The following is an 18,696-nucleotide window of genomic DNA, read 5'->3' as shown; positions in this document are numbered from 1 at the left end:
TTAGAGAACTTCCTTCGCCTTTCCCTCGAGTAGGAGACTCAAAAAACAACGCCACATTGTCCGTGTCTTTAGCAGCTACGCCTCTAGTCTTCTTCCCCTTCTTATACGCTTTTTCGTTTTCTTCATCTGAGATCTGTACAAGATCCATTGTTGATGCATCCGGGTTGGAACCAGTTTCCAACTCTTTTCGCTTCCTCTTCTTTGGCTTCGGCTTGGAGACAGTAGGCACCTTGGTGGGACTTGGAACAGCCGGTGAGCTGGAATTGGAAACAGAAATGGTATTTGAGGCTGTTTTGGGTCGGGCAGGATTGTTTTGTGATTGGGTCACCGAGGTTTGGTTGTCATCAGAAGTACTTGCACCGCTGCGGGCCAGAGACCTTTGGGAGTCATGATTGGGCCGGACATAGTTTGCGTGGGTCTTAACTGGGGTGATTATCCGATTTGATTGACGCGAGGGAGGTTGGGCGGCACAGGCGGAGGATGAAGGGCGTGGAGAGGCCAATGCACGGGATGACTGAGCCATGATGGGATGGTGCCTGGTGGGTGGATTAGCCTGACTCTGAGTTGAGGATCAAATACCAGTGGATATACATATCCACCGGGACTGGTGAAGCACCGGGGAGAGGGGGAGGGCCGGGGCAGAGCCCCTAGCCTAGGACCCCCCGTTACATGCCAATTTTATCGTGTAATAGAGCGGTAGCGCATCGGCGCACTCAATACTCCAGTCTGAAAATGGATGTATCGCAGCGGCGGGCCGTTACATAGAGGGAAAATTACACTGTAACGTAGCGGGCAGCAATTACGCTACCGTTACACCGTAACGGCGATATATTAAGATACGTTACACGCCAATACAAATACATGTATTGTAATGGTTACATTGTTGATCCTACTAATGAACACCACTGAAACCTTGGTGCCCCAAAGGGTCCCAAAATTTTACAGTGCACAGATTAAGCTCTATAAACAATATGGTGAGCTGCAAGGCATTATCATACCCCAGGAATGGGTTTGGCTAGGGTTTTGGTGATGTTCCTGAGTAGGACACCAGCCATAATGGGTGCACAGCAGCACACCCCATTACTGAGGTGTATTAGGGGGATTCAAAGTTGCCCATGCATGACTTGCATGTACTTTTGCAAGTTGGTTGTCAAGGCTTTTCCTCAACACCAACATTCCAAAAAATTCAAGCAAGTTTGGGGGGTGTAGTACAATGTGACTTGCATGCACTTTTGCAACTCAGTGTTCAAGAATGAAATTGAACACCAACTTGCAAAAGGGCATGCAAGTTGTATCTGGCCAACTTTTAAACCCCCTATTAATGCCATGCAGCTCACCATATTATTTTCAGGGATTTTTGTGTGAACTGTAAAATTTTGGGACCCTTTGAGGCAATGTGGATAAAGGTTTGGTGGTGTTCAAAAGTAGGATACCTGCCAAAATGGGCGCACAGTAGCACAACCCAGGAATGGGGTGTGATAATGCCACGAAGCTCATCATATTGTTTTCAGAGCTTAATATGTGCACCGTAAAATTTTGGGACCCTTAGGGGCACTTATGCTAAGGTTTTGGTGGTGTTCATTAGTAGGATACCTGCAACAATGGGAAGTTACTTACGTTACATTATCCAGCGGGATTTTAGTAACATAACTTCCCACTGTTACCAGATAACGCGTTATTGTTATCTGGTGAAATGTTCCTGCGCTTGTTTGGATAACGTAACGGAAGGGACTTTCCGCCTTGATGCCACAAAAAATAACGCCGATAACGCGCTAACCGCATTATCTGGCGTAAAAGCACCGTAAAATTGGCGAAAAAACCGCTTTATCCGCACGTTATCCTCCTCAGATTGCGGGGGATAATGTAACAGGTCTAATAAGACAGAAAAAAAATCAAAAAATTACATAACTAAAACAATGCTGCCGTTAGCGCAACGATAACGGCACCAATTCAGTTACGTTATCCGTTACTTTTTGTTACGGATAACATAACTTCCCATTGTTGATACCTGCCAAAATGAGTGCACAGTACCACACCCCATTCCTGGGGTGTGCTAATTCCATGAATCTCATCATGTTCTTTTGAGAGGGGATCTTGCCCTCTGTAAAATTTTGGCAGGGCTTGGGCGCTGCAGTGAGGAGTTATAATTTTTTTAATTTTTGCCATTTTTGCAAAAATTATATTTCCAATTACTACCTTTTGGCATTTTCATTTTTGACTTCCAACTACTGAAATGCGCCTGGGTCAACTTTTGTTCCACGCAACCATACACAACGTTTAGGAGCGGTCCCACGGTTCTCATGAGATCACCCAAGAATGTGAGTAATGAGTAGCAGATCTCCAGGCTTTTGCTTCCAGTATCCACTGAAATTGAATTCTTTGACTTGATTTTATTTGAAGTAAATCAACTCCATGGCGGTTCTTCCAATGAAATGATGACAGAAAATATCAAATTAACAAAAGACAGCACAGATGAAATTGTAATACAAAATGATTCAAGCTCTTGATTACCTGAAAAATGTATGGGAGAGCCTGGCATAACATTTTCCGTAAATTTTTGGAATACTAACTGTTTGTCAAGATGAAGGTCTTAGATGAAGGTAGTAGTACCCAGGGTCTGCGCAAGATGCAAGCACACCCTTCCTTTTGTTCCAACTCTCTCCTCAATATTTGAGATGATTACTTGCAGAGGAAGAACTTTTTCTCAATTTTCTGCAATGTTTTCCATTACATGCCTGACACACGTTGGATGAGGTCAAGTGCAGCGCTTCGGCGATGATAAAATCAGGCAATGGTCTAAGGATAGTTGAAAGGTCTCAAGAGCTTGCCCCAGCAGTAATCATGTGAAACTCCAGAAAATATTATGTGTTCTATGGGAGTTGAACCTATGTCTCTTATATCCATGTCAAGTGTACTAACCACTGTACTAAGGATGCTTGGATATGAATGGCTGCAGGTGGGTGGATTAACATCCACTGGTGTCACATGAAGATCCCTAATTGAGGGTAAGACCTGTAAATGACAGGTCATGAATGAGTGACACCAGCAGCGGCCATCAAGAGGTGTCACACATACCCCTTGATGGTGTGTCAGTACACCAGCCATCAAGACAAAAACACTAAACTCTTGATGGCCCATACTGGCCGGTCATCAAGAGCAAAACTCTCTGGGTGATGTGTATACACATCACCCTTGATGACCAGTCAGCAGCCATCGAGAGGAACATATTACATAATACACTCTTGATGGCCTGGACTGATTAGCCATTGAGAGGATATTCACACCCCACTCAATGGCCCGTCAGTACTGGCCATCAAGAGGAATATACTACACTCTTGATGGCCTGCGCTGACTGGCCATCAAGAGTGAAGCGCTTTGCTCTCAATGACCAGTTGGGTCACTGTGCAAGATGCTCATTTCCTCTCAATGGCTGATCAATCCAGGCCATCAAGAGTGTATTATTTTCCTCTCAATGGCTGGTACTGACTGGTCATCAAGGGTGATGTGTATACACATCACCCAGAGAGTTTTGCTCTTGATGACCGGCCAGTATGGGCCATCAAGAGTTTAGTGTTTTTGTCTTGATGGCCAGTGTACTGACACACCATCAAGGGGTATGTGTATCACCTCTTGATGGCCGGTCAGTAGCGGCCATCAAGAGTATAAATAGTGTTTTACTCTTGCTGGCCGGTACTGACCAGCCATCAAGAGGGTGTAGGGTGTTCCTCTTGATGGCCAGTACAGACGGGCCATCAAGGGAGCTAGGTGTGTATGTCCCCTTGATGACCGGTTAGCACCAGCCATCAAGGGAGTCATGCTCTCTTGCACCTGCCACTGAGAATGGCAGGTTACAAAATCTACAACAGGAACAGGTGGCAACACACCCGGGGTGCGAGTTTGAAATTGAGTTCGGATTTTGTCAGCGCGACAAAATCCGGTTTACCTCAGCCGTTTGCTGGCGGTGACAGAACCACACATTTCTATGTTGGGCCCGCGGTTTATTGTACCATAAAGACCAATTCTCTAAATTTTGTCAGACAAAGTCTGCGGATTTGGACCAAGACTCATCCTTTTTTTTTGTAATTTCTCACTTATGTAGCCTTTTTCCAAACATGGAAAGAGGCTCAGAAAATATCTTTTTTTTAAAAAAAAAAATCATTTCTTGGTTGGCCTAACCTGGGCTCAACAACGTTTGCCCGCTACTCAGCGCCAGCCATGATTGGCTTGGGCCACCTGCTTAGTGAAGCTGTGTGAGCTGCGGCTCCCGCGAGCTCACAGAGAGGTTCACAGGAGTATCACCGACCGACATCAACCACCGACTTAGTCCCCAGCTCTTGCTATCCTAGTTCGGCAGGGAAGTACTGAGACTTCCCCCGAACTAGGTGAGCAAGACCTTTCCTTCTTTTCCGTTTCCCTCTCTCTCTCTTTCAATTTGTATTTCGAGGGAAGTACTGAGACTTCCCCCGAACTAGTGCCCCTTTGCAATTCACACAGAGGTTCTAGAATGTCGTGCCTTCGCCCTTCGTCCCCTTAGCCCACTCAGTGAAGTACCCCAAATCTGGGCGCTTACACTTTTTTTTTCTCGAACCTCCAATTCGACACCCTTGACCCCCTCGCTTCGCCTCGCTTCGCTTCGCTTCGTTTTGCTTTAGACCTGCTCCCACTCTTCGCACCCAGCAACACCCAAACCCTTCGTGCCCCCCCTCGTCTCCGACTAATAGGTCTCTCATGTCCACGAGGAGAACCACCTCATCCGATCAACTTCACCCACCGACAGACACCGAAGCGCTCCTCCGGGCAGCAAATAAGGCAAAACGAACGGCAGCAGCGGCAGCACGAGCAGCCAAATCAGCAGAGCTTGTAGAAACAGCAGCCTCCAGAGAGGCTTCCTCAAGCCGCACCCAACCAATTCCGGCGCCCCATCATCTCGAGACCAACTTGTGCCCGGCTTCGCTTTCAGTCTCTTTAACGCTCCCTCCAGCAATAGGCTTCCCGAACAGTCCAGCAACCTCCTTCTTCTCGGCTGATAGCGACATTCCCCCAGTAGTTAAAGCTTGGTCGCCAATTGGCCTGGAATCAATTAGACCCCCTCCCCCGCCTCCAGGACCTTTCAACCCACTACTTTCCACACTCCCAGCACTCCCACCTCCAGCGAAAGTAGCAGACACGAGAAGCCCACCAGACCCCTCCACAAACCGCTCCGCCAGTTCCATCCCTCCCACGCCAACCGCTCTAGAGAAGATGTCGGCAAACGCAGGAGATAATCCTGTCGAAGAGACACCCCCAGGAGCACCGACCCAGAACCTCAGCACGGGCGTCGACGCACTGGGGCTAATTGCGGAGATGCAACGTATGTCCCTGCAAATCCAACAGGCTAGCTTGGAAGCGCAGAGAGCAGCGGAACGAAGGGCAGTAGCAGCACAAGAAGCAGCGGACGAGCGGGCGAAAGTGGACGCCGAACAATTGGCAAGAATGGAGGAGGCCTTCATCCGATCGTCTGCGAAAAGAGAGTGGTCTCAAACCCCAGCCACAGCCCCAAAAGACGACCATGTAGATCTCCGACGTTTTCGTACTTCTGACGGCCCCGCCTACACCGGCCCGTTCCAAGAAACGGAGCCATTCCTGTCGTGGATCAACAGCTTACAAATTTTCTTTGACACAAAAACGATATCTCTGGATGACAACAAGATCAAAATCACCGGGACATTAATCAAAGAAACCAACCTACTTTCCTTCTATTCGAACAAAGCAAAGAATTATCTGGGAAGACCTTGGAAGGACTTCAAGGAAGCACTTTTCGAGACGGCGATTCCAGTTTGTTGGCGTCACTCGCTCAAAACGAAGATCCGTGGATTGAAAATGGAAAACACGGAGACTTTCACTCAGTTCGAAACGCGCGCTCGAACACTCCAGCGAATGGTCAACTTTGACTGCGAATCCCCAGTTATCTCGGACCTCAGTCTTGCGGAATGGATGACCATCGGCCTCCCGGAGGAACTGCAAGGCGACGTACAAAAATTTGAGTTGCTCAAAGCGGAGCCCTTCAAATACAACCGCTTCGCGAAGCGTGTCCGAACATTCTACGAGGCCCTGCCAAAACGCCTACCACCATCGAACCGAGGCAAGCCGCTGAACTCCCAGGCAAATGCAACCACTCAAGCATCCTCAGATGGAAAACCAACCGGACGGATGTCGGATGAGTTACGTTGGAGGATCCATTCGTATTTGGATTCGTTAGGACGCTGTCACTGGTGCAGGGAACACTGTGGTTCACCGAATGGCGCCTGCTTGGCCCCCCGCGACAAAAATCGAGTCAATGTCCCTGACAGTTGGGTTACTCCGGTCAAACCGTCTAACTACTCCGCCCCACAAGCGTGGAGCTCTTCAAAAGGTCCATCTAACCGTCCCCCCAACACCAGCGCCGGTTGAGCAACCTCTTGCCCAGCGGGTGTGGCCAGCGTATCCGACGATCAAGACGACCTATACCCAGAAATGGAAAAAGCAGCGACGGAAGCAATTGATGAACTCGACTCGGCCATAGCTCAAGGCTATGGGGAGGACAAGGACTTGATCACCGAGGAAACGGAAGCCGCCGCAGTCCAACACTTCGACGACATGCAGACTAGCTTTGCCTCTTTGCTCTCATCCCTCATTGATAGCACCATCCTAGGACAGGACGCAGGGTATGTGAGACATTCCCCTAGGATCCACAAGAACCTACACCTCCTCCATAAAGGAAGAAGCTTACGTAGGAAAATCCTAACAGTGCGGATAACAAGACAAGTGATTAGGCCGAGATTGAAACTCCTCACGCTCCCCACCTCAATACTCGCCAGAGACCGGCCCCCGAGCCCAATACTCTCACCCTCTACCAATTCCCCACTCTTCCTAATCCCGTTTCATTCCCACAATCACTCTCCAATTTTTTTCATTTGTACCCCCTCGACTGAACCCCCTTCCAAGAAGTCTGTCAACCCTCTCAACATCGGATCACATGGACGAGCCAAGACTGAACGATCCTTGCAACATTCAAAGATGAAATCGAGCCCTGCTTTGCGCAGTCCACCGACTCCCCTTCCCCCGACACCCATTATCACTCCCCACCGCGCTAAACGATTTGAGGACCGTCCATTCACGCTTTGCCAATTGCCCCTCCGGGCGAGCTTGTTCTATAGAGGGGGAGAATGTGAGCTGCGGCTCCCGCGAGCTCACAGAGAGGTTCACAGGAGTATCACCGACCGACATCAACCACCGACTTAGTCCCCAGCTCTTGCTATCCTAGTTCGGCAGGGAAGTACTGAGACTTCCCCCGAACTAGGTGAGCAAGACCTTTCCTTCTTTTCCGTTTCCCTCTCTCTCTCTTTCAATTTGTATTTCGAGGGAAGTACTGAGACTTCCCCCGAACTAGTGCCCCTTTGCAATTCACACAGAGGTTCTAGAATGTTGTGCCTTCGCCCTTCGTCCCCTTAGCCCACTCAGTGAAGTACCCCAAATCTGGGCGCTTACAAGCTGTTTGGACTCTTGTCATGCCCAACCAGCTTCTCCCGTGGGCACACTGATCAGAGCCGGGATGGGTTGGCTGGGTTAGCCACGGCCGGCCCATCCAACCCAGTGGTGGCTGAGTTGCCCCGCCTGTGGTGCTGGATGGGTTGGGTCAAGGGGGGCCAAACCAATCTTTGACACAATCCAATCCCGCAGTCACACTCTGGGCGGGCAGGTTGGCGCCCACCTGGGCCAACCTTTTGCCGACCGCGCTGTTGGGCCCACGTCAACCCAAGCTTGAATTTGAGTGGTGGTGTACGGCTCATCCAGACAATCCGTGAGGGCAGCTCCCAGAGCACCTTTTCCCCTCCCAGCGCTGCCGCCGGCCTAGCACCAAGCAGAGCTCCATACCAGGTCTGCTCTGGTCGCCAAGAGGTGTGTTTCTCCTCTGAATGACCGGGTTTTTTCCGGTTTGCCACTTGCACTTGGGTACCTGCTCCACAGGTGCGGGTGTCTGATTTGATATCCCCAAGTTGCATTCATGTTCTTATGTTTTTCTCCTGATCATTTCTTCTGTATTTTGTTGGTCTTTCTTTCTGTGTAGTGTTTTGCTTGTGTTTTGTAGAGCTTGTTTGTAGTTAAGGATGTGATGAACATGTCTGTGACATGTCCAATATCTGTAGTTTGAGATCAAACTTTGAAGATGGGGAGTAGGGTTGATGGCGCCACCTCTGAGAAAGTGCGCGCCAATGGGCACCTAGAAGACCCCCTCAAGGGGCGCACCTTTTGCTGGCGCAAGGGCGGCGCGCCCAGGCGAAGCTCTGAGGACAGGATTTTACGCATATTGATGTTTTTTTTGAGGAGTTTATTTTTTTTCCTGGCTGTATCCCCGTGGGTACCCCCACAAAAACCGCCGCAGCTGGCGGTTCCTGGCCTCACCCGTGGAGGTATCCCCGCGGTTACCCCCGAGGGAACCCTCCCAGATAGCTCAAGAATGGGGCTCGGGCCCCCCAATCTCATGCAGAAGTGGGATGCGCGCACACCCCTCAATTTTGCCAAAAGGTGCGCGCCCGGTGCGTGGATGCGAGGCGCCCGCACCTAGTGGTGGCGCCGTCAACCCTAATGGGGAGGCATGGTAGTCTTCTGATCCACAAAATACCAAGCTTAGAACAAGTTGCTTGCCTGCCGGGGGGTGCGGCGCGAAGCGCCTTGCACAAAGTGCGACCTCCCGTCAGGGTGGGACTTGCATGGAATCCCTGATTCCTGGCGTGAGAGCTCCGCATACAGCTCTTTGTATTTGCAGGTGGCTAACTTTGTGCCCCCCAAAACCCCACTTCCCAAAAGAACTGAGTCCCGCCTCGGATACCAAAGAGAGGCCTGCTTCTCCTCTTTAATTTGGTGGCAGTCACAGGCTGATAGCATTTGGTTCATGGCCTGGAGAGCAGTTCTCTTTTTGAGACACATTCCTACTAATGTAAGCAATAACAGCAGTATCCACATGAAATTCCATCATCAATTTCTGTAATACAGACACTGGTCTCTTTGTATAGGCAGCTGTATGGATTTATTGATAAATCTCTCTCTCTATGCGGTTTACTTTTCTCAGTGCTTAAAAGCTTCAAACTGGAGGATCAGGCCTTATATTTGAAGCTACAAAGCTGAAATTGCATCAAAAGAAGAGCACTGTCAAGCACTTCTTAAGTCCCAAGGGGCGACTTCAACAGACTAATAGTTGATTTTTAAAAAAGGAAATTGTGAAAAAAAGCTGGATACAGGCGGATATTCCTGGGGCTCTCAAGCCACATACTGGTTTTTCCAGGTATGCCTCTCTGTGAGACAGAGACCCTGCGGGGCCACCCCTTTTGGGCTCTCACAGTGAGGCTTTGTTAATGTCAACAAAATACACCCTCAAGATTCTCAGATCCTTATCCTAATCACTCATCAGATCCTTATCACCCTTCAAGATCCTCATCAGCATCGCTTGCTAGATCCTCAACCCCACAAAAATTCCAACAAGTCTCACTGAGATCCTTTTCTTTGATTTTATTTTCTTCCTCTTTGCTCTTGCTTGTCTTATCTCATCTTTCTTGCTTGCTTGGCTTCTATACAACAACAAGAAGCTACCACGGTGAAAACCTCCAAGGTGTGGGGTTTGGGTTACAGATTTTCATGGCTATCTACAGGTACACTAAATTACAAGTGGTGACTTAGGAGAGATCAATCGGTTTGGACAGTTTGAAGTTTTAACGTCTATGCAATTATGAGTCAATTATATACAAAGAGATGTTCCATCAAATCAACACAACCAGCGTACAGATGATTTGAGAACTGATGTACATGAATGTATAGCAAGAAAAAGAGCTAAATCAAGAGTAATGAGGGGCGCTTTTTCTTAGTAGCCATGGTACGGACAAAGAGTCTCCCATTTGGTCCTGTAGCCCCGTTCAGATTCACCGCACCGGGCTGTTGGGTGACATTCTCAGCTAAGTAATTTGTTTTTATTGAGGTTGTAAGCGTTAGAACATTGATGAACTCACTATCTTATCACATTGGTCAAACATCGCGATGATGGCCTGGTCCGCATCTTCCTTCTTCCTGTTCCGGGATAATGTGAAGCCATAGGGAATCAGGGTCAGCGGCGTGAAACGACTGGTTGGCGGGGAGCATTTACATTCTAATGGGTGATCCGTCGCTGGTGGTAAATCGTACCTATAGTGAGAAGTAATCTTGTCAAATTCTTTGCCCGATCAAGATTATGGATCTTGTTGAAAAGGAGTGTCGTGTTTGGACACACCATACATGATCCATACTTCACTTGGAACCATGAGGTCCGAGAGATAAACTTGGTTTGGGGATTAACCGGGACGGCCGTGTTATAGGCTCTAATAAAATGATAAAACGAGCATGCTCTCAGCGGATGAATGTGGAAAATTGAAGTTCCGGTCAAGGGTTTGACATACATCTTACAATCCTCTTTTGAGCCGATACCTAGTTCGTCTTCGGGCTGGAAGCAGTACGCCTTCTTGAACTCGGCATCCGCATTCCATGCTTCCCATTGTGAAAGAGCTGGGGCACGGATTTTGAACTCTAAAGCGAGTTCTTGGTTGCTTGGTAAAAGAATTATTCCAGCCTACATATTCGAGCCCCGAACCAGAAAAGTCTTGTCAGTTATATCACAACCGCCTTAGTTCAACTTCTGCAAAAACCCCATTCGCGCACCTGGCCGGGACATCCCTTGAAATGCTCAGTAGCGGCTTCTCGTATTTGGTCCCGGGTGCTAAAGGACCAAGGTGCATGTGAATGAAGATCAGGCTTTAGAATCAGCATGCATAAATAATTTGTTGATTTTGACGATTGAGTCAACTCCATTGATTCACACATGTTTAATCCATTTTTTATTCCAGACGACGACCTGGTGCGAGAAGTAACCATCAGTAAGTACAGTTGTTGTGTTCAATTGTCGCAAGTAGAGCTATGTCAAACAGAAGATCGGAGACTCACGGCACAGGTGCCCGATATAGCCCTTATTTCGTTTTCATTCTCAGGCAGTTTTTCGTTTACTAGTTGAATTTTTTCGATTGCGCTGAAAAATAGTTTAGGATGTCAGGCTGAAGGGCTTATCAACAATAACGGTGATGAGGAAAGGAATATAGAACGAGATTAAAATGCACTTGTTACAATCATCCTGAACCACATTATAAGGATAACACGCGTTGGCCGACTGGAAGTTCTCCGCGGTTATCAAACCGATTGCGGCAACCAAGCCGAATCGCAGGGTGATCATGTCTTGTGTGTGTCTGGATTACTATGATGATTGGTAAGAATTCCTAGTAGTTTGTCCCGTGAATAGGAGTAAAGCTGATGGGATGGAGAGCACGTGAGGTACCGAGTTTAACAAAGATGATTTCAAGTCTGGCTTTTGAACCTGCCACTGGGGGCGCCGGGCGATACACGACGCAGACAGGCATCGAGCTCCACCGAAGCCTGAGGAGGAGGCTCGGTTGCAGTGTCACCGCCCTGTAGCCGTGCCCGTGACACCCGGACAACGGCTCCATGGTTCACCCGGCCCTCGCCCTCCCAACGGGCTTGGGCCTTCACCTCGTTTCAGGATTCTCCGCCCTTCCGGCGGGCTCCGACCTCACCCTCGCCTTGGCAACAGCCCCGGGTATTCTTACGACCGGCGCCTCCGCCTCAATACAACGATGGCGCCCATTCCGACGTTTCTTTTCTCCTTACGATTGCTTCCATGCTTGGGCCTTAGGCCCGTTTCCTGTTATGTATCCCGGCTTGTTCCCTTAGATACCCCGCCGGTTACTTCCTTTCTTCTTGTTACGCCACGAGCCCCTCAGGGCTCTCCCTGAGGGAGCACACTCTTTCAGTCATGTTCTCCATCATAGCCGCAGGGTATAAATAGACCCTGCTGGCCCGTTGTCTTTGTTTTCCTCACTCATCTACATAGTACGAATTACATACGTACCCTTTTGAGCTTTCACACTCCTTACACGTGCCATTTCACACAGCTATCACCTGTCCCGCTTAGCCTATAGCCCACCCCGCTATAGCCCGTATCTGTGGTCGGGCCAAGCCAAAACGCCGCCGTGCACGGGCTATGGAAACATGCCGTAGTGGCGGATAAGGGCGCGCACCATCCAGCGACCAACGACCCACCGCCATTGGTTGCCGAGGCGAACCAGCCGGCCGGCGTCCCGATAATGTAACGAGGCCTGATTGTCAAGCATGCTTGCACTGCCAACATTTTACATGTTCATGGTTCAAGATATTTTTTCAGCTTCAAGAGCTACCTATCTGCATTGCCTTGACCAGAGTCTCCTCTGCAAGGGCCATTGTTTAGTTTACTGGCCACCAATCCGAGGAGAGCCAGTGACCATCTATATATACGTGCATATAAACATGTGATAAGATCGGAACAGCCTGTATCACACAAAGTAACATGCACATTTATGTACACAGGGAAAGAGAAAACAAGGTACGTCAACAAGAACAACAATCAACAAATAGTGTGGTGGTAGAAAGAAAAGAAAACAGGTGTTCTTTCTTGATTATTTTTGGTAGTGGGGGATATTACGTTGCGATCTAAGGAGGCAGGAGGCGGCAAACCGCTTCTAATTCAACGAACAATTTTCTATACACATCGGTACTGATTAGTGCGGTTTTAGGGGTTGCTGGTGGGGCAGAGAAAGGCGAGGATGGGGGAAATAGGAGGACAGTAGATGAAGTAGGGGAGGAAAAGTGCGGGGATGGGTATCTCAAATCACGATGCTTTCTTTCCCGCGTACTCCTTCCATTCTAAGCCAAGACTGAGGGCGACGAAGCTGACTACAAAACGCAAAAAAAAAAAAAAAAAAACACTTAGTCGACCAGAGAAAGCCAGAAAGATGGTGTGAGGGAAAGAGAGAGAATACGGACGTTGGTCGACGACGGAGTTGATCTTCATCTCGGTGCTCTTGCCGGCGCCATGGCCCGCCTTGAGCTCGAGCCTCAACAGACAAGGATGCTTGTTGGTCGGCAGGGCGTGTTGGACGGCGGCGGCGTACTTGAAGCTGTGAAGCGGGACGACGCGATCGTCATGGTCTACACATACACACACATGCACAAAGATATTCAAACATCCTTATTAGCACTGCGGGGTCCGTTTAAGAGATCAACACAGATGGAAAAAAGGAGGGGGGCTGGCACTACTGACCCGCTGTGAGTAGCATGAGCGCCGGATATTCGGCGGCCGGGTTGATGTTGTGCAGAGGCGAATACTTGATCAAGTAGTCGAACGCCTCGGGAGTGTCTGGGTCTCCGTAGTCAGCGATCCACGCCCGTCTGCAAACCCGCCGCCACACACAGCAGTGCGAGGAAGACGTGAGCTTGAAAACGGGAAAGCGCGCGGAGAAGGAAGGTGAAGGAGACGAGCCTCACCCGATCGTGAACCGATGGAAGCGTAGCATGTCTAGCACGCCCACCTCCGCAAGCGCAGACCCAAAGAGCCACGGCGCCTGGTTGACGCACGCGGCTACCAAGAGACCCCCGTTGCTGCCGCCCATAATCGTCACCTTGTCGGGCGCCGCATACCCGTTGGCGACCAGGTATTTGGTAGCGTACTGGAAATCGTCAAACACGTTCTGCTTGTTCTCGAAGCTGTGCCCATCGAAAATTTCATTGCGATTCCAAGTTCGATCAATCAGTATTCGAGAGATATCGGCACATCTGTTGGGAGACCACTAGCAACTGACCAGCCTGCTAGATGCCAGTCTTCGCCATACTCGCCACCCCCTCGGATGTTAGGCACCGCCAACACGCCCCCATAGTGCGCGACAAAGCTCATGAAAGAGGGCGAGAAGAAGGGCGAGATGTTGATCGAAAAGCCGCCCTGAAGAACAGCCCACGCCACGATCAGCGGTCCGGTTTTCGGTGGGCTATAACTGCATAAGGGAAAGGAAAACTGACGTATCCGTACTGGAGGGCTGGCGCGCTGCCGTCTTGCTTGAAGTCTTTCATGTGAACGATGAACATCGGCACCTTCGTCCCGTCCTTGGATTCATAGAAGACTTGCTTCGACACGAAATCGTTGGAGTCCAAGCCTGGAATCAGAGTCTTTCGGAATTCGGCAAGAGCCTGATCCTCTGGGCGATCGAACCGGTAGCTGGACGAGATGAACACACATAGTCGCATAAAAACAACATCAGAGGTATCCAATCCCAACTCATCGGATATAAGTGCGGCAGATGACTTACCGATAGACCGTGCCGGGACTCAAGAAGCTGCTGATCTGGAAGAAGAACTCGCCATGTTTCCGCCGGCCGGAGATGCCCCCGATAGTGCCGATCAACTCCTCGCCGATGCGCTTGATCCGCTTGCCCGACTTGATCTCGTGAAGGTATAGCTCATCTTTGACGTCCCGTGAGTAGCTCAGAACGGTCAGGTCGTTGTTGGTGGGAGAATAGCCCTCCAGAACCGCCTGAGGATCCTCGGCGATCAAGTCTTGGAAGCCTTCTTCCGGCTTACTCAAGTCATACGTCACCACTACGAAGTCAAACTTTATCGGTCTCATGCGGAAAAAGTGTGCAGCAAAACAAAAGGGGTGATGATTTACCTTTGCGCTTAGGCGCGTCCTTGTTAGTCATGAAATACAGTCGACTGTTATCATTGGCAACAAAGATGTACTCGTTGCCAAACTCGTTCACAATCTTTTGCCACTTCATCTCGCTCGACAAGGGTTGAGAGGTTAGGTCGGCAACCCAGAGTCGATTCGAGCGGCCGGTATCCTTGGAGGTCGTCAGGATGAGGTACTTGGCGCTGGAAGCACAGGAATCAGGTCAGGCCATGCGGGACCAGGGGACGGGGGTCAGATAGTGAAAGCAACCTACTCGTCCGAAACTTCAGCTCCCCACATGTACGATGGGTTCGCTGGGTCCTGTAGGCCCAGATGAATACAAAACAATCTCAGGACATCACCCTTGGATAGGAGAAACGGATTTAAAATCTTCTGACCTCCATTATCAACAGATCTTTACTCTGTGGCTCCCCAAGTTTGTGAAAGTAGAGCTACAGAAAGAAACAGCTCGGATGAGTTTTTTTTTTTTTTTGCGATGGATTGATTTTCAAGGCACTGCGGATTCAAGGAATGGATGCTTGCCATGTGATTGAGGTCCGCCTTGGTATCTGTCCCGGCATCAGCCTCCACCTCTCCTTTGAGATCTGCGCCGGGCTCGGTGGTATTGGGTTGTTCGTCAGGGAATCTTGAATAGAAGAAACCTGAGCGCGTTTCCGATCAGAATATCGTCAACAAGCAGCTCGTTCCTCGTTCTTGAATGAAGGACTAATCTTGCCGGCTAGAAAGAAGAAGAAGAAGTAGTGTTTGTTTTTGTGCACTGACCCGAATCGTCTTTCATCCAACTGAGACTACTGAACTTGACCTTCTCGACCGTGTCCTTCATCCGCCCCGGGTCCTCGCCTCTCTTGCCGCCATCGGCCGCAGTTTTGGTATGGGGACAGTCGGTGCGACGGACGTAGATAGTCTGGCAGTCGCTCCCAGAGCGGGAGACGCCATAGGCCATGTAGATGCCGGACTCGGAGACGGCCGAGAAGGAGAATGCGGTGGTGCCGTCGATGGAGAACAGGTTGGGGTCGAGGAAGAGCTCCCCCGCAGGCTGTTTGGGGTCCGTCGCCCGCTTCAGGGCTTCCTCCTCCTCCCCTTTCTTCACCCGATATACGATCGATTGCGCTTGGAGGCCAGAGTTGAAGCTGAAGTAGTAGTACCCATCCGGCTTCAGCGACGGACAACTGAATCTCGCGTAGTCCCAATTCTTCGTCACTGCTTCGTGGAGTGCGTCTCGATGGGAGTATTTGCTTAGGTAATCCTTCGTCAAGGCTTGTTGTCTCGTGACAAATTGCTAAAACAGGAATGCACATCGCCGATCAGAATTATGCTGCAAATTGCACAGGGGTTTTTCTTCTTTTTTTTTCTCGTCGCATTTCTTTTGGTTAGGGAAGAGCGTACCTGTGTCTCCTTGCTCTGCTTCGGCGGCTCGTGCAGCCAACTGTAAGGATCCGGGATGGTGACCGATCCGTTCTGCTTACTCTGGAAAACTTCCGACGAGTTTGGATCCCTGCGGACGGGGGGATACGGGGTTGCTTTGGGGTCCCAATGGGAGGGGCGATCGGCGGTAGGCTTGGACATCTGTGGGGAGGTCGGACAGGTATCTGGATGATCGATGGTCAAGGGGGATATGTGTAAGCAGTTCGCTGATCGGTGGAGTTGTACTCACAGGAACGAGTCAAGCACAAGGATGGGAGTGGGGGTGGAGTCTTTCTGGTTGCTGTCGTGGGTGGGATGTGGGTGGTGAGAAGGCTGGGGCTGTGGTTCGGAATCCTGGGAGTTCTGTCGATCGAGGGTCGGACTCGATGGGGTGGGACTGGGCGTGCCAGCTGGAGCGTGGCAAGCTTGTGGGCGTGTGGCATGATTATTCTCTCCGAGATGAGCTCTGTTCTTCTCACTCGACACTCTCGCCGGAGCTTCTCAACTGCGTCATGGAGCACCACTCCGGCTGGTCGACTCCCGGCGAGCACCACAATTTGTTATATACTGGCTACTAGATAGGTGCGCAAAGCCAGTTATACAGACTATCTAGTAGCGAGCTTAACTAGGCCTCCGGGCGGGAGCGGTAGCGAGCAGCGGAGCTGTCCACGTCAGTGGAGGCCTATACCTTACGTCGGGATTCCCGCGTGATGAGTTTTTCGATTTCGCGGGAAAACCCTCTTTTTTGACTTCCTCCTCCTGTACCCGCTTCTTTGATCATATCCACCTGATTTCCTTAGCAGACAATGAAGGCCTGCTTCTTGTCTTTCTTTTGGTGTTATGTATCCTGTTGTACTGGTCCTCACTGATTTTATAAAGATTTTTGAAAACTGTCTGTTTTCAGCTCCCGAGGACTTGTTTTGGTGTGCGCGGGGTACTCGAACCGCTCGTTCGAGCAAAAAAAAGTTCAAAGTGTGATTTTATGAAAATCATTATAAAATCACAAGTTTATGCACTTGTTCTGAGTTTGGGTTGGATGAACAGGAAGATGCTGCTCTTCCATAAAACCTGCTCAGAGATCCTCAAAGTTTTGAGGACATTGTGTAATTCGAGGCTGGAGTTTTCTCCCACCAAAAGGTGGGAAACTCATCACGCGGGTTTGCCTAACTTAACTAAGTCCCTCTGTTTGTGGAGGGGGGACGCCCAGGGACCCTCCGCAGGAGGGACTTATACATTACATGGTAGTACTTGGCCTACTCTTTTTTGTTTTTTTGGGTTTTTTTATGTTATCGCTTGTACCTCCTCACTCTTAAGGAATACCAAGAAGCTTCGGCGGAGCCATATGACCGCCTGCTTCTCCTGCATCTTGTAGTATACTTATCATAGATGCTGGATTTTCTCCCCATTTTTTATCTTCAAAATGATAGATTTTGAAGCACTCGAGTCTCATGATACCACTTCCTGTACTGTGACCGGTGGCTTTCCACTATGCACATTAATAGATAATGATGCACAAATATTCCAAGCCGCACTATGGGGGAATTCCACCGGTGGTGAATGTCTGTTTGTGTCATCCAGTAACCCCGAAGTTTAACACAAGCTTCCTCCAACTTATTGAACACAGTTCTTAACTCGCCATGGAAAACGACCACAACACCACTTCCGTGAAAAAACTAGCTGTCTCACTACTGAAAAGGATTACAGGCCTCAGCAATGAACTATTATCTAGCTACATCAGCACGGTGTCAAAGGACTTCTATCACGACGAACCCAAGCCTCTACAGGTACAAACTGTGTCTGCTCTTGCTCGCGGGGAAAACTGTTTTGTTCGAGCTGGTACCGGTTTTGAGAAGACCAGGATCTTGGAGATGCTGAGTTTCTCCGCCATGCTGAGTCGAGGGCGTCTGATAGAATCCATTGATGGTTACAAAAAATTGGTACTAGGTGTGTATGTAGTGCACAAGAATTATTGAGCAGTGGAATGTGCGCGGATGAGGAAGGGAAACTGTGGAGCAAGACAAGGGGTTTTATAACCTTACTTAGTTAGTGAGAGATAGCTTGGTTCAAGACCCGATTTTTCCATGAGGCTCAAGGCAGAACAAGAACTGGGTGTGTATTTGCCGGTGCGGAGGAGAAATATGCCGTCATCTTTGTGAAACTTGGACAGCTAAAGCCGGGTGGAAGCCTAGTGCCAGACACACTAGACTCAAGACAAAGGAAAACTGCTATGCTCCCTCAGGTGTCCCATTGCCGGTACATAGCAAATTGTATGTATCCAGCTATCTTGCAATCACCATGAAACTTATAAGGATAAAGTTGGGTGGAAGCCTCCATATGCAATGCCAAGACCAGTCCTAGAATCGAGACGCTAGGCTTGGATAATATTCAGAAAGATAGGAAAACACCGGGTGTGTAGGGTTGTGAAACTTTGGGCTGGTGCTCCGAGTCCAGGTGTTTGGACTTCCGATAGGCTGATAAGATCATGGAGGTCACATGCCCTGTATCGTAGATGTGGATTGGAAGATAGGAGAAGATATGTAAAACCATACCTAGGCCTCAGAAGCGCTTCAACCCAGTTTTCAGGTTTGAAAAAAATAAATGAACTACTGTTAAAGTCGGTGGGAGACTGAATCTTGGCAGGTTAGTAGAGAGGAAACAGACGGTCATGTCACACTAAACAGTAAAAA

At 49.4% G+C, this 18,696-nt stretch overlaps 3 protein-coding genes across 3 annotated transcripts; all 3 read right to left on the bottom strand.

The window, feature by feature from the left end:
• Positions 1-523, bottom strand: PtA15_15A274 (uncharacterized protein; the record flags this gene model as incomplete). The annotated part of the gene is made up of 2 exons (XM_053163464.1): positions 1-37; positions 108-523. 2 exons carry the CDS (start codon positions 521-523, stop codon positions 1-3), a joined length of 453 nt encoding a protein of 150 aa, XP_053027437.1.
• Positions 524-9,843: 9,320 nt separating this feature from the next.
• PtA15_15A273 (uncharacterized protein) lies at positions 9,844-11,266 on the bottom strand (the record flags this gene model as incomplete). Its single annotated transcript, XM_053163463.1, has 9 exons — positions 9,844-9,945; positions 10,020-10,077; positions 10,154-10,191; positions 10,277-10,364; positions 10,443-10,612; positions 10,702-10,759; positions 10,860-10,894; positions 10,984-11,065; positions 11,154-11,266. The coding sequence occupies 9 exons, from the start codon at positions 11,264-11,266 to the stop codon at positions 9,844-9,846; spliced, it is 744 nt and encodes a 247-aa protein (XP_053027436.1).
• A 1,488-nt stretch (positions 11,267-12,754) lies between these two features.
• On the bottom strand, positions 12,755-16,452 carry PtA15_15A272 (uncharacterized protein; the record flags this gene model as incomplete). The annotated part of the gene is made up of 14 exons (XM_053163462.1): positions 12,755-12,819; positions 12,910-13,074; positions 13,187-13,314; positions 13,411-13,629; positions 13,725-13,861; positions 13,939-14,134; positions 14,226-14,514; positions 14,585-14,787; positions 14,859-14,905; positions 14,983-15,036; positions 15,128-15,246; positions 15,368-15,884; positions 15,992-16,194; positions 16,260-16,452. The coding sequence occupies 14 exons, from the start codon at positions 16,450-16,452 to the stop codon at positions 12,755-12,757; spliced, it is 2,535 nt and encodes an 844-aa protein (XP_053027435.1).
• Between the last annotated feature and the right edge of the window lie 2,244 nt (positions 16,453-18,696).

Source organism: Puccinia triticina, chromosome 15A (genome assembly GCF_026914185.1).
Source record: "Puccinia triticina chromosome 15A, complete sequence".
Classification (NCBI taxonomy): Eukaryota; Fungi; Basidiomycota; class Pucciniomycetes; order Pucciniales; family Pucciniaceae; genus Puccinia; species Puccinia triticina.
Note: the sequence above shows the minus strand (reverse complement) of the source record. Positions and strands in the feature narration are given on the sequence as shown.